Raw genomic sequence first — 14,961 nt, forward strand, 5'->3', positions numbered from 1 at the left:
AGACCAGAAGGTCCCTGGTTCAATTCCTGGCCTCAGCTGATTTGATCTTAGGTAGTGGTTCGCTGTCTGCCTGTAGCATTAGAAAAATCATCAGAGTTCCCATTGCTGATTGCTGTCCAGTAGCACCTGGGTGAGGACACAGCCAGGTTAGTGTGATGCCTCTCTGTAGTTGAATATCCGACTAACACTGTGTGAAGAATCCTTTTGCTGGGGGGTGGCGTTGAGGGATTGGAGAGCTGCTGGCACCTGTGGAACGGTAAGCCAACATGAATTGTTATCTTCAAGAAAAGGGGAGAAACAAGTTCTTTCTCTTTGGAAGCTAAGTGGTGTGGGGCTGGTTGTGATCTAACTCTTGGTTGTGTTCAGTCTATAAAACACTGAACGCGTTGTATGCGACTTCAACACAGACTCTTGGAATTCAAAGTGGTTTTGTTTAATTACTGTATTTTTAGATGGTTTGAAGTGAGATCTCAGTTTTAAAGCTTTTGCCAGTTTCTCCCCTCCACCCACCACCCCCCCTCCAATTTTTCACCTCAACGGAACATGTCCATCCTAATCCCATTTCCCTGCCCTTTCCACGTATCCCCTTGTACTCATTTTTAAATATTTATCCAAATTTAAATGATATTGTTTCTGCATCAACAGCCTCTTATGGTAAAGCGTTCCATGTTCTAATAACCCAAGGGCTTCTACTTTGTTCCCCTAGTGATAATCCTGAGTCTCTGCCCCCTCGTTACCTACTTGCTGATCAGTAGAAACAATTTTACACTGTTTACCCCTTCAAAACTTCTGTAACTCTGAAAATTTTAATTAGATTCCAATAGCCATTTCTGTTCCAGTGAAAAAGCTACTATTTTTCATGCTTTTCTTCCTAATAAGAAGCTTATGTTCTTGGTATTATTCCAGTGAATCTTTTCTGTACCATCTCCCTATATAATACTCCGGCTGTGGTCTAACCACTGTCTTGTTCCTTGCTTTTATCTTCAGTGCTGCTGTGCGTAAACCAGCACCCCATTTGTATTTTTCTATGGCCTTTTCTATCTGCACTTGAATCTTTTTTTAAAAAAAATTCTTTGTATCTGCATCTCTAGATTATTGTCTGTTCCTCACTCTGTTGAGAAACTGTTTAAAGTACACTTCCTTTCACTTATCCTTACTGTCTTTTGCTGGTGTACAGATTGACTGACCGACCTCTCACTTTGCTCAAGTGGAGTTCTTAATGTGTGAGCCTAATTGTTGAGTGTTGGTAGGCTATTCCACTGTGATGGGCATTGCAATGAAGCTTGATCCTGTTTTAACCCAAAGCCTCCACGGGAACTTTCGCGTAGGAATCCCATGATGTTGATGAGGAAAGTGGTTATTCTGACTCCCTCCCCCACCCCCCCACCCCAAAACTTTCCTGCTTGGCTGCAAAGAGTGATGCCGAGCTCTGGCCCGACTTAGACAAGTTAACTCACCAGAAACTGGGAATGGAACCTTGGACCTGCCCGTTTGCTCGGCTTATTGTGGTTACCCATCAGTTCAGTTTTAACAACCTGTGTTTATATAGTGCCTTTAATGTAGAAAAAGTCCCAAGGTGCATCACAACGGTTAAGATTGGAAGCAACTCAAGCGAGAGCCTGCCAATTACTTGTGAAATGTTTGAAAGCAACACCTACTAAAATGCTGCAGGGCAAGGTTCTGTAACTGACATATTTTCGAACACTAATCTGAAGAAAACATCTGTGTGTTTGGCGACTTCTATTGTTTAATCTTTTAAATAAGAATTGGTAAAATGCATTGTCCAGTGAGCCATACGTATCCATACAGTCCTAGTAAGTGCTGCGTTAACTGATCTCTGATGGGGCAGGGCTGCATCATGCTGGGTTAGAGTACAGTTGGCCAGGCTTCTGCTTCTGGTCACTGTCCCTGATTCCTGCTGGAAAGTGTGTATTTAAGCAAACCAGGTTAGGACAGGATTGGGCATGACTGCAGTGTCCTGAATAGTTGTGGAAGGAATTGCCTGGTTGAGGTACTGGAGTGTGGCCTGTGCCTAAGAAACCATACCCCTGCAAGAGTTGGCACCATCAGGAGAGGAGTGGAGAATGAGAAAACAAATTGCCATGAGGTGACTGGGCTCCTGATCAGACCAGCTATTTTCCTAGGATTTTCCAAAGAGGGATTAGAAAGTTGACATTCTAATGATTAGCCTCGGCTGCCACCATCAGTGCTACTGCACATGCTTTCTAAAGTTCCTCTGGTTTAACTGTAGTGTTTAATGTTAGCAGAGGTGCATTGTATATACAGATCATAGTAGATACAGTACAGGAGGAGGCCATTCAGCTTGTCGTGCCTGGTGTTATCCAATTAGTCCCACTCCCCTGCTCTTTCCCCATAGCCTTGTAATTTTTTTCCCTTCAAGTATTTATCTAATTCCCTTTTGAAAGTTACTATTGAATCTGCTTCCACCGCCCTTTCAAGCAGTGCATTCCAGATCATAACAACTCTGCGTTTTAACAAAAAAAAGTTTCCTCATGTTGCCTCTGGTTCTTTTGCCAATCACCTTTAAATCTATGTCCTCTGTTACCAACCCGTCTGACACTGGAAACAGTTTCTCCTTATTTATTCTATCAAAACTGTTCATGATTTTGAACACCTCTATCAAATCTCCTCTTAACCGTCTTTGCTCTCAGGAGATCAGCCCCAACTTCTCCAGTCTCTCCACATAACTGAAGTCCTTCATCCCTGTACCATTCTTGTAAATCTCTTCTGGGCACCCTCTGTAAGGCCTTGACTTCCTTCCTAAAGTGTAGTGCCCAGAATTGAAGACAATACTCCAGCTGAGGCCTAACCATGGTTTTATAAAGGTTCAGCATAACTTCCTTGCTTTTGTACTCTATGCCTCTATTAATAAATTGTAAACAATTTTACAACACCAAGTTATAGTCCAGCAATTTTATTTTAAATTCACAACCTTTCGGCGGCTTCCTCCTTCCTCAGGTGAATGTTGTGGAAATGAAATCCTCAATGAAATCGCATTTATAAATCACAGAACAATGCTTGGTGATTACAGACAGTTTTTTCAACTGCCCGTTGCCAAGGCAATCAGCGTGCAGACAGACTGGTGTTACCTGCAAGGTCTCACAGAATATACAAATCACCAAAAAAAAACAACAAACAAAAAAAACAGAGATAGAGAGGTAGAAACATAGAAAAGACAGCAACTGACCCGTTATATTAAAAACAGATAACATTTGTTCGCTGGTGGGGTAACGTGTAGCGTGACATGAACCCAAGATCCCGGTTGAGGCCGTCCTCATGGGTGCGGAACTTGGCTATCAATTTCTGCTCGATGATTTTGCGTTGTCGTGTGTCTCGAAGGCCGCCTTGGAGTACGCTTACCCGAAGGTCGGTGGCTGAATGTCCTTGACTGCTGAAGTGTTCCCCGACTGGGAGGGGACCCCCCCAGTTGCTGTCTTTTCTATGTTTCTACCTCTCTATCTCTTTTTTTGGTGATTTGTATATTCGGAGACCTTGTAGGTAACACCTGTCTGTCTGCACACTGATTGCCTTGGCAACGGGCAGTTGAAAAGACTGTCTGTAATCACCAAGCATTGTTCTGTGATTTATAAATGCGATTTCATTTCGAGGATTTCATTTCCACAACATTCACCTGAGGAAGGAGGAAGCCTCCGAAAGCTTGTGAATTTAAAATAAAATTGCTGGACTATAACTTGGTGTTGTAAAATTGTTTACAATTGTCAACCCCAGTCCATCACCGGCATCTCCACATCATGGCTACCATCTATTAATAAAGCCCAGGATCCTATATGCTTTTTTTAACAACCTTCTCAGCTTGTCCTGCCACCTTCAAAGATTTGTACACATACGTCCCCAGGTCTCTCTGTTCCTGCACTCCCTTTAAAATTGTACCATTTAGTTTCTATTGCCTCTCCTCATTCTTCCTACCAGAATTGATCACTTCACACTTCTGTGTTAAATTTCATCTGCCATGTGTCTGCCCATTTCACCAGTCTATGTCCTTCTGAAGTCTGTTACTATCCTCCACATTGTTCACTACATTTCCAAGTTTCATGTTACCTGCAAACTTTGAAATTATGCCATGTATACCCAAGTCCAGGTCATTAATATATATCAAAAACAGTAGTGGTCCTAATACTGACTCCTGTGGAACACCACTGTATACTTCCCTCCATTCTGAGAAACAACCGTTCACCACTACTCTGCTTTCTGTCCCTTAGCCAATTTTGTATCCATGCTGCCACTGTCCCTTTAATCCCATGGGCTTTAATTTTGCTAACACGTCTATTATGTGGTACGCAAGGCAGATTTGCGCAGCCGTTTAACTGAAAGTTGATAATCAAATAGCTTCACTTTTTATCTTCAGGCCTGGAACAACTTCTGACCTGGGGTTGAAAGTCCTGCAGTGTGAGCATGCTTTGATGTAAGTAACATAATACTTTTGGCTTGCTTTAATGATCTTTATAATAGCTTTTGGAGAGAGAAAGAGAGAAAAACTGATGCAATTTCTAGGAGATATGATTGAGTCAAGATGATTTACAAACACTGATGGTAGGAAACGCAGAAAAGTTTAGTTTATTGTGTATTTGTGCCGATTAGACTTTGACCACCTCTCCAATGTGCTCCTGGACAGGTGTACTTTGTGACATAAGTGCAGTATTACCATTCTGATTTGCTGCAGTGTTGGGGCATTGTAAGGTCACCTTAAATACACTTACAGACTCTTGGATACTAACAGGTCTCCTGTAGTGTTGCTCTTGGTGACTCTGAGGAATGTTGAATAGAGATGGTTTATGCACATTAAGAGAAAAAGTTGAGAGTAATGGTTTTAAGAATGGTAGTTCCTCTGGCAAGTCCAGACACTGTAAGGTGGCAATATTAATTGTTCCTGATAAACAGAAATGAATGGGAATTGATCTGTATAGAAAGGGTGGCTTTCGGAGGAAGAATAGGTATGTAAAGTTTTAGAGAAGAATGAAGCTTTCTAGTTGAAATGCTGGTGTTGGAAAGGTCTGGCAGAAAGCTTTTTTTGCCACTTTAAATTTAATGTTTTTATTTCTGTGGAGGCTGCTGTGACTGGTGGTGGATGAGAGAAATGAGGGCTACAAGGGAATGGAAACTTGTCATTTAACTTTGCCTGTCACACAGTTGTAGCAGGCCTCCTGTCACTAGGCAATGCAGGTGCACCTGCAGTCCCTGTCACCCAGCTTGTCTCCTGCTGGCTGAGTAAGCCTTTATACAACATTGAATAGAAGCTGTTAGCTCAAAGCGAGAGAAACATTGCTGGTTAGTTCTGAAGGCTTATGAAGGGGGTGTCGGTAATGGGTCTGGTAGCATGGCACTTGTCTCCATGTTGAGGCAAAAGTTTTGAGAGGAGGCCTTGCTCCAAGCAGTGATACCCTTGAGTTGGAGCTGCTCAGTAGTAGTGTTTGAAGCTCAGAAGATTCAACCTTGGTAGATTTGGATCTAGTGAATCCTCAGATATCTTCCTGCCCAGAGAGCTCTGAAGGTATGTTTGTTGGAGATTGAAACTGCTAAGTTGGGGTATTGATTGGGTAACATCTGGAACAAGCTGAGAGGACAGGGGAGCACATTCATCTTTGTGCAGTTTCACTCTTCCCAGCAGTGAGCTGTTAAAGTCAGCATAGATGCTTGCAGTGTTTTCAGTAAAGAGGTGGGAGTTTGTTATGCCTAGGTATTAAAGCCTGTCTCTGTTCAGGCAAAAAGGTAGGCCATTTGTATCTGTGCACTTTGGCATGGATCGCAGGAAAGTGACCAGTGGGAATCTTGGCTGATATTTTTCCTCACTCTTCTTGGGGCACTGAGGCCAATTGTACCCCTAACACAGCCACAGCTGAGACCTGTTAACTCAGCACAGACTGGGGATTGAATCTGGGATCTTCCTGATGTGTGGTTTGCCTGCTCATTGGATGAAGTGGCTGAGCATTTCAGTAGCTGAATCTGGCAGACTTTTAATTACCTTTTTCTGGCAGCTTAGAAAATCTATCAAACATTGCATATGGTTCCTCTTCTGGCCATCTGATTGATCTGTGTGAATCATGTAACGTGTGGGGAGGACTCGCTGGATTTTTCCCTATACTGGCTATTCTTGCACTGCTCCCCTTCTTTTCTCTGATGTTTACATTGACTTCGCCAAAGTCTGGTTTTGGTCTTGCTATCCCTGACTGCCCCTGTTCTTTTTACCTTCACTTCACCAGACACAGGTCATTTTCAGCAGGCCTTCTGAGCTACTCGCCTTGTTCTGATATTTTTGCATTTGGCTTCTAGATGGCTGCTCAAGACTCATGCTTGGAGATCCTCCTTCACTAGTACAATATGGCATCTTTTCACAATCCTCCAATCCATAAAAGATATATCCATCTATATAATTGTGTATTTGTAAGGTTATTTTCTTGGTTGCTGATTTAAGTGTCACCAATCGCATTCTACAAACAAAAGTTATTTCATCAACATCCCCGAGGTGAAAAGGCACCCAGACAGGGGTGGAGACTCACCGCATTTTGTTTTTTTTGTATAGTAACTGTGACAGCCCTGAAATCCCCTGGCCTCACCATTAACCCTGTTTCTCTCTTGACCTCTGTTCCTGACCATAATCCCACAAGCCCCTCTGCCCCCAAGCTCCGCCCACAAATCTTTCCGTACCCCATAATCTGTTGCTCCCACTTGTCCGGTAGCAGGAAACATACCCCACTCCGCCCTGCCTTGCATTCAGGCCTTGAAACCTGCTCTTGGCCAACACTCTGTTCCCTGGCCAACTTTTATACAGTTTAGTTTGTACCCTGCTGTACCCTTGAGCAATGCCAAAGGAGGTTTACTGGCCACATTTCTAATTTCCTCTATGTTTGTACTAGACATTGCTTTAACAGGTGGGTATAACACTCTTAAACCTTGCAGAGCATTTCCAGTGTGTGTCAGAGACATATCTAGCTGTATCACCTTGTGGAAACCCCACTGTTTCAGTGACTGGGTTATTGATGCACAGTATTGAGTGGCCAAATGCAATTTTGTGTCCCTTGTTGCAGCACTGCATGTGTTATCGATCTCGTTGAAGAAGGGAAGTAGTTTAGTTGAGTCAATCCACACTACCTAGCAGCTGATAAGCAGGAGCGCTGACCAAGGCCTTTGGGGCACCTGTGCCTGCTACTTTGCCTATGGAATGGTGCAGGGGACCCTAGGTTAAACAGTACAGAAGATAGCACACTGTAACTGATGTTGGGCTTGATAAACATACGTTGATAGAAGATGTCTCTCTTTCCTCTTCTAGCAGCACACAAGTGTTTGGCCAGATAGACACTGATAGTCAAGTGAAAATAAATTCTACACTTAACTCAGTGACGAGTCTATGCAAATCATGTATGATTATGCCTCTAGTTGAGTTTTTTTTCATTTAAATTTGTCACAGAAAAATTGAAGAAATCCCCTAGAAGTGTGTTCTCCCTTCTTCCCCTCCCCTGCAATACAGTACATGATATCACTATTACTTTATCTGAACCTTTCATTTTACATTGTCTCCTGGAGATCGAAATGTTTGGCCTATTGCATACGGTAAAACTGATGCTAAAAATGGTAGTTATGTTGGGATGGGCCAGATTGTGTTTCTCCAGGGAGATGTTGGCGTGCAGCAAGCAAGGTTAATTGCCGGCTCAAGGAAATGTATTGGTTAATTACAGAAACTCTGTTGGTAACAGGCATTGTTCTTCATCTTACTGTCACTGATGTGGCAGTGTAATCCAGGTCACACCTTCTGAAACCTCCTTTTTACTCCAGGGCTCGAGCACATGATCTAGATTTACACTTTAGTGCACTTATTGAGGAACTGCTGCATTGTCAAGAGGTGCCGTCCTTTGGATAAGACTTTAAACCAAGGCCTGCCTGTTCAAGTGTTTCAAGTGAAAATTAAAAATTCCTTAGCATTATATAAACTTGTTCTCTGGGTGTCCTAGCCAAAATTCCTACCCAACCAATATCACTTCAAACAAAAAATTATCTCATTTCTGTTTGCAGGACCTTTCTGTGCCTGAGATAGCTGCACAGTCTGTCTATATAAGCCACTGCACTTGCAGTAATTCATTGTATGTGAATTCAATGATGCTTCAGAGAAGTGAAAAGGCTCCATATAAACAGAAGTTTATTTTTCCAAATGTCTTTGGGAGCTCATCTCTCCCAAGTGTGGAAAATGCAAACTGTGCTCAGTTAGAGGATCTGGTATTTCTCACTATTTGTGTTTGAAATGCCTGTAATAAACAGGCTGCTGCAAACCTAAACCCAGACACATGACAAAGGGACAGGAAGTAGTTTTCTAAAATGTCTGCAGACCATGTTTCAGCTGTATCCTTCAGCCCATTTTCTGATGTTTATACATTATTAGCTATAAACATGAGCTTTCTTGCTGATTATATTCAGATGGCCTGGCAGGTTTTTATTTAGTTGACGTTGGCAGTGGTTAGGAATTGTGCTGGCTTGGCTGTATACTGCAGGAACCAGGAAAGCTATCTGGGAAATTCAATGGGTTAATAAACAGTTTAAAAAGTCTGCATTGAAATGCATCCTCCGGTTAGGAATAATGTGAAAATAGAACAGTGGCCAAATATTAGCTTCATTGCAGGGCTTTCATGGTGAACCCTGGGATTGGGGTGGGGGTACAGTGGTTGCCACTGGTGTTTTGAATATACTGACATTACCATCTCAAGGGGTGATGTTTTTCCTTATGGACTGACTATTTTGATTTATATTTTGGTCGAAGGGCTTCTACCTTGTAAAAGCTCCATTGAGTAGTTTATAATCTTTGTCCATTGCCATTTCTCACTGAACACTATTGCTTGACGATGTAAATTAGTAACCAGTAGTGAAAGGTTTCCCACATGATAGTTCTGTGGTCAGTATTTATTGGTTCTTAGAGACCACTCATTCTGCTGTGTGCACATTTATACGGTATTACAAAGGATTAATGAGCATTGGTGGAAAGTGGTTGTGATAGGAGTGATGTATAACCTGATGTGCTAAAGGAAGTTTTAATATTTTAAAAGTCACCTTAATTCAGACATCATTGATGGTTTGAATCCATTTCACAGCTGGCATCAGCCAATAGGAGGGGAGGACATATTCATTTCCCAGCCAAATGCTGAGTTGCCAAAACCACACATCAAAGGCTTTAGTGATTACATCCACCTTGAAGGGGGATAAAGGAGATGGAGATTGGAATCAAGCTGATCCTCTATGGCAGACTGGTTAATCTGTCACCTGAGACACCCAGTCCGCAGTCCAGGGCACTGTCCAGCCTGGCTCATTGATGGATTATGGAGGGGTGGATCTGTAACTCGGGGCTGGGATTCTTCCTACTCAGTCCCAGAGATTGCCCCAGTGGGAAGCTTACCAATGATCTGCAATACCCCAATGCACGTATAGGAGTCCCTAAGCTTTGGTTTCAATTTTCACCTTAACTTTGAGCTTGGTAACCAGATGTTTCCCTCCAGGAGGAGAGTATGCGCCCCATATCTGGCAAATGGAAACAACATAGAATTATATAGAATGTACAACACCGAAACCATTTGACCCAAATGGTCCATACTGGTGTTTATGCTCCACATGAGCCTCCTCCCACCCTACTTCATCTAACATTATCAGCATAACCTTTCTATTCCTTTCTCCCTCATGTGTTTATTTAGCTTCCCCTGAAATGCATCTATGCTAGTCGCCTCAACTACTCCTTGTGGTAGCGAGATCCACGTTCTCACCACTCTCTGGAATTCCCTATTGAACTTATTAGTGACTATCTTATATTTATGGCACCTAGTTTTGGCCTCCCCCACAAGTGAGCACATCTTCTCTATGTCTACCCAATCAAACCCTTTCATAATCTTAAAGACCTCAATCAGGTCATCTCTCAGTCTTTTTTCTAAAGAAAAGAGCCCCCAGTCTGTTCAAACTTTCCTGATAGGTATAACCTCTCAGTTCTGGTATCATCCTTGTAAATTTTTTTTGCACGTTCTCCAGTGCCTCTATATCCCTTTTATAATAGGGAGACCAGAGCTGTGCACGGTATTCCATGTATGGTCTAACTAAGGTTCTATACAAGTTTATCATAACTTCTCTGCTTTTCAATTCTGTCCCTCTAGAAATGACCCCCAGTGCTTTGTTTGCCTTTTTTTGGCCTGATCAACCTGTGTTGCTACTTTTAGTGATTTGTGTTTCTGGACCCCGAGATCCCTTTGCTCCTTTACCCCATTTAGACTCTTATTTTTCAAGCAGTATGTGACCTCCTTATTCTTCCAAAATGTACCACCTCACACTTATCTATATTGAAATTCAGTTGCTAATTACAGGCCCATTCTGCAAGTTTATTAATATCTTCTTGCATAATGTCGCAGTCCTCCTCCGTATTAACTAAACCCCCAATTTGGTGTCATCCACAAATTTTGAAATTGTCGAGTCCAAATCATTTATGTAAATGGTGAACAACAGTGGTCCCAGCACTGATCCTTGTGGAACACCACTTCCCACCTTTTGCCAGTCTGAGTAGCTACTTTTAACCCCTACACTGTTTTCTGTTTTGTAACCAGCTTGCTATCCATTCTGTTACCTGTCCCCTGACTCCACATGCTTTGACCGCAGTTATGAGTGTACTATGTGGTACCTTATTGAAGGCCATTTGAAAATCCAAATATGTTACATCTACTGCATTACCCTTGTCTACTCCTGTTACTTCTTCAAAGAATTCAATAAGGTTGGTCATCTGTGCTGACTACTTTTCATTATTTTTGGTTTCTAGATGTTTTTCTATTACATCTTTGAGTAAAGATTCCATTATCTTTCCTACCAGCGACATTAAACTAACTTATCTAAGGTTCCCTGGACTTGTTCTTTTTCCCTTTAAACCAATCCATACAAGTAGTTAAAGCGACTCAAACATGGTGATGGGTTTCTGTGCACGTCAATGAGCTAATGAAAAAAATCAGGGCTGATTTGAAGAAGAGCCATGGTTTTACTGCTTCTGTATTTGTTGCAGAATGATATTCCTTTATGCTCAGTGATGGAGACAGTGTTTAGTACTGTGCCACCTGCCCTTTTGCTATATGAATTATTTCGGAGCAACCACAAGCCCTTTGACAGCTGCTGAAGTTATTTGCCCAGCCATCTCCTGAGCCACCATGGGCTAGGGATCCCTCCTGCTCTGTGCCACCTGGAATAAAAAGAGAAATATTGCAGTCAATCCAGCAGCCTTCTATTCCTGTAGCATCATTCTGCAAACCCACATCTGGGGGCCGATTTTTGGATGGCCGAGCGGGTGCTTTGGGGGCGGGGGGCTCCTAAAATGGCGGAATCCCGGAGCGGGTTCGGAGCCCGGCTCCAATCCGCTGACATCCGGGTTCCCCAATGGCGTGTTCGGGTGCGCGCGCAGCTCCTGCATGCGGGACTCCCACCGGCAATTAAAGCAGGCAGGATGCTGCTTTAGATAGTTATTTAGATAGTTGAGGTATTTGACAGACCTCATTGACTGGAGATTTTGGCAGGAGTGCAATTTTGAAGGATCCTCAGTGTGTTTCTCGTCCTGTGGGAAACACTCCATGTGGAGCAGACGTTTTTCAGCCAGCAGCCATTGGGAGATGCAAAGGATTCTTTTGACAGGTGGGGGGAAAAACCTCATTTATTGCAGCAGGGCATTCTGTCACTTCAGACAAAGTTTTGGCTGCAGCACCTTTGTCTTTCCACTCAAAATTATTAATTTATACCCTAAACTCTGCTGTGCAAACACATTTACCTACTTTGCGGACCCCCTCAAACTCACACAGTCAGGATGGGGGGCGCCATAGCTGCATTCATCACTTCATCCGAGGACGAGCGACATCACCAGGCACGCTGTCCACCTCCGCCACGTGGAGCTCCACAACACAGTGCTTCGCCACAGGCACCTACACAAAATAGTCGGGCAACTACACATACACCCACTGTAGGGTGACCCAATGGGTGGCATCAAGTGTGGGTGTTCATGGTGAACCTCATGAAAGGGACTCATTACACAAGCCAGTCAAGAATGGCCAAGACGTGGCAGTAGTGGTGACAATAATAATATTTGATGTGCCATTAACAAAAATAAAATATAAATAAAACAACATGACAAACCATCAAACACCCTTGTGCATCCCCTTTGTGCTCACAAAACCTTTGCCGTACACTTACGAGTACGCCTACATGGTGCTCCCCCTGTGGCTGTAGCAGAGTTAGTGGCAGGTTGCTCTTGTTCATGCCCTGACCGATTAGATGCTTTGGGCCTGTGCCTTCTGGGTTTCAGTGCCCGTGAGGGCCCCTCCAAAGACTGCTCCACCTGCACCTGTGGCCACCTGGTTGAGAGGGGGGCAACGGGTGAGACGTGGGAGCGCTTTGAGTGGTGTCCCCACTTCCATGTCCCCTTTCGCCATCATCCCTCTCCTGGGCCAGGCCCACATCACTCCTAGCACCCTGCTGGACAACAGTTTGGAGAACATGTGTGAGGCCTTGTAAGGCCAGTGCTAGTGTATCTGCCTGCCTTTTTAAGGCGGCAGAAAGTTGCTCACCCTGAGTCCGAAGGGCCGTTGTCAGGGCCTCAGTGGACTCATTGGTGAGCCGTGTTTGAAGCTCCATAGAAGCGAGCCTTCCCTCCATTGCAGACATTCCTGCACTTACCCACGACACTACCTCAGAGATGCCCTCTCGTCCCTGTGACAGTATCTGAGATTCCCTCTTGTACCTGTGCCACCATTCCACTCATGCAGGAGTTGGACTCCTCTGTCCTCTGCGCGATTGTGGAGAGTGCGCGTGGCACATGTTCCAGCACCTCGCAAATGTGCTGCTGCCCCTCGATCATTCTCCTCTTAAAGGATGGCTCCCAGGGTTCAGCATCTCAGTCTAGCTGAGCAGAGCCTGGAGAAGAGTGCTCCCACCGACGCGGACTTTCCACAACTACCCCTGCCACCAGTGTCTGCTCGTGCTCACGTGTGTGGTGACTCACCTTGTGCGACCCCAACTAAGTGAGGATGGGGACCCACCGAGGTGTGTGTATCTGCGCTGGTGGATGACTCGCTCAGATGTGACGGTGCCCCCTCAGAGGCTGGCAGATCCTCTGAGGAATTGCCCTCCACCATCACAGCGGTCGCTGAAGGCCCTGTAAGAGAACGGAAGGCAGTATTAAGCATGATGACAGATGTTGAGGTGCTGAAGATGACAAGGCATGTTAACATCATTTGCTATTGTGAGTGCTGAATGTTAAAGTTCTGTCACCAGCCGTTTGGGTGGCAGTCTCGGCATCCCCGATGAACAAGCACTCGAGGGTGCGGCTCGGTTCAAGAGCCTCCTGCTCCGCGTCCGTGAGGACGACCTGATGTTGCGGCCCCCCTCCGGTCTTCGCCCTCTCCCGTGCATTCTGGGCTCTCTCCTCCTATAAGGGGAGAAAGTAGAGAGGTGTGTGTGAGGGTTGGCGACGTGGCCAACCGCTGAATGCATTGGTTTGAGTGAGGCTGACCGTGAAAGAGATGCATCAGAGGGTGAGTATGAGACACAGCCATGACATTGTATGAAGATTGGGTTGAGTGGTAGTGGTGGGATGAGTACTGGGGAGGTGAGTAAGTGCAGTTAAGTTGCGGATGAGGTTTGAATGGGTGTGAGGAGTGATGTGATAGAGTAGTGTTGGCAGTGCCGAAGGAGTTGTGGGGTGGGGGCGGTGATATGGAAGACGGAGTGTAGGAGAATGAGTAAGTGTACTCACTTTGGCTGACCTAGTTAGGTCATTGAAGCGCTTCCTGCACTCGATCCATGTGTGGGAGACGTTGCTGCTGTTGGTGACCTCCTCTGCCACCTTGAGCCGGGCTTTCTTGGTGGCAGAGACAGGCCACTTCCTCCTGTCCGCTGGGTAGAAAATATCCCTCCTCCTCCTCACCCCATCCAGTAGGTCTTGGAGTGAGGCATCGTTAAACTGGGAGCAGCCTTTTCCCTGGTCTGCTCATGCTGTACTTTTGGTTGTTTGCTGCAGGAGCAGCATTGGAGGACTGCCCCTTTAAATAGGGTTCCTCCAGCTGACAGCCTGTGATGCAGTTGTGCAGCCTGTCCACTGCGCAGGTTGACGACGGGAAACCCGGAAGCCATGTTAAGTGCCTTCAATCTACCTGTAATCGCGTGGGGAAGGGACCGATTTCACTGGGCAGGTTATCCACGCGCCCAGTCTCCCTCTTCCCCCCCCACCCCCCCCCCCCCCCACCCCCCCCGCTGCCAACCTGCATCCCTGGTGATATCGGGGCCCTGGTATCTCTATTCCACAGTGGTGCCATTCTCTTCCTAGCTCCCTCCAAGGCTGACTGTAAGAGGTGTCTGCACTGCTTCTTAAAATGCTCCTCCTATGCCAGCAATGGCCTAGCAGCACACACTCATTCACAGGAGGTGGAACCTTTAAATAAATGTAAAGACCACTGACATGCATTTACACTTTTAGTGCACATACATTAATCTAACATCATCACTCTTAATCAAAAGGGGTCCAGATAATGTTGCGCTCCCCCCCCCCCCCCCGCCAAAGATGCCGGGGCTTTGAAGGCTCAGGAATTGCCTAAACCTACACCTTTTATGCCCGAGACAAAAGTGCACCGTGTGGCCCCCTCCCCTTTATTTAAATTTAAGAAGCGCAGCACCCAGCTCTTGGTTCTGGCGGAGTGTACTTCTGGTGCGCTCTGCGCTATTTGTCTTTAGACAATGTCGGAAGAGGAAGATCGGCCCAAGAGATACAGATAGAGAGATGGAGACAGGCATATGGATACACTTCCAGGAATCAATTACAAATCAACAAATAAATGTTTGCGGAGATCTCTTAGAAAGTTTTTTAAAAGACCATTTATTTCAAGTTTTCACAGAATAATAGACAGAGTTGTGGAATTCGATCTCGAGCTACCAGTAAAA

At 44.9% G+C, this 14,961-nt stretch overlaps 1 protein-coding gene across 3 annotated transcripts in view; it reads left to right on the forward strand.

Annotated features, from left to right (window-relative positions):
- kansl1b (KAT8 regulatory NSL complex subunit 1b) overlaps positions 1 to 14,961 on the forward strand; it is a 179,076-nt gene that overhangs the window by 60,764 nt on the left and 103,351 nt on the right. For 2 of the 3 annotated variants that reach the window (XM_067969141.1, XM_067969142.1), the window contains exon 3: positions 4,388 to 4,444. The exons of the other annotated variant lie outside the window; for it this stretch is intronic. In XM_067969141.1, the coding sequence (XP_067825242.1) occupies positions 4,388 to 4,444 (57 nt within the window). The remainder of the gene's footprint in view (positions 1 to 4,387; positions 4,445 to 14,961) is intronic. 3 annotated transcript variants of the gene reach the window in all.

The sequence above is a fragment of the Heptranchias perlo genome, chromosome 30 (genome assembly GCF_035084215.1).
Source record: "Heptranchias perlo isolate sHepPer1 chromosome 30, sHepPer1.hap1, whole genome shotgun sequence".
Classification (NCBI taxonomy): Eukaryota; Metazoa; Chordata; class Chondrichthyes; order Hexanchiformes; family Hexanchidae; genus Heptranchias; species Heptranchias perlo.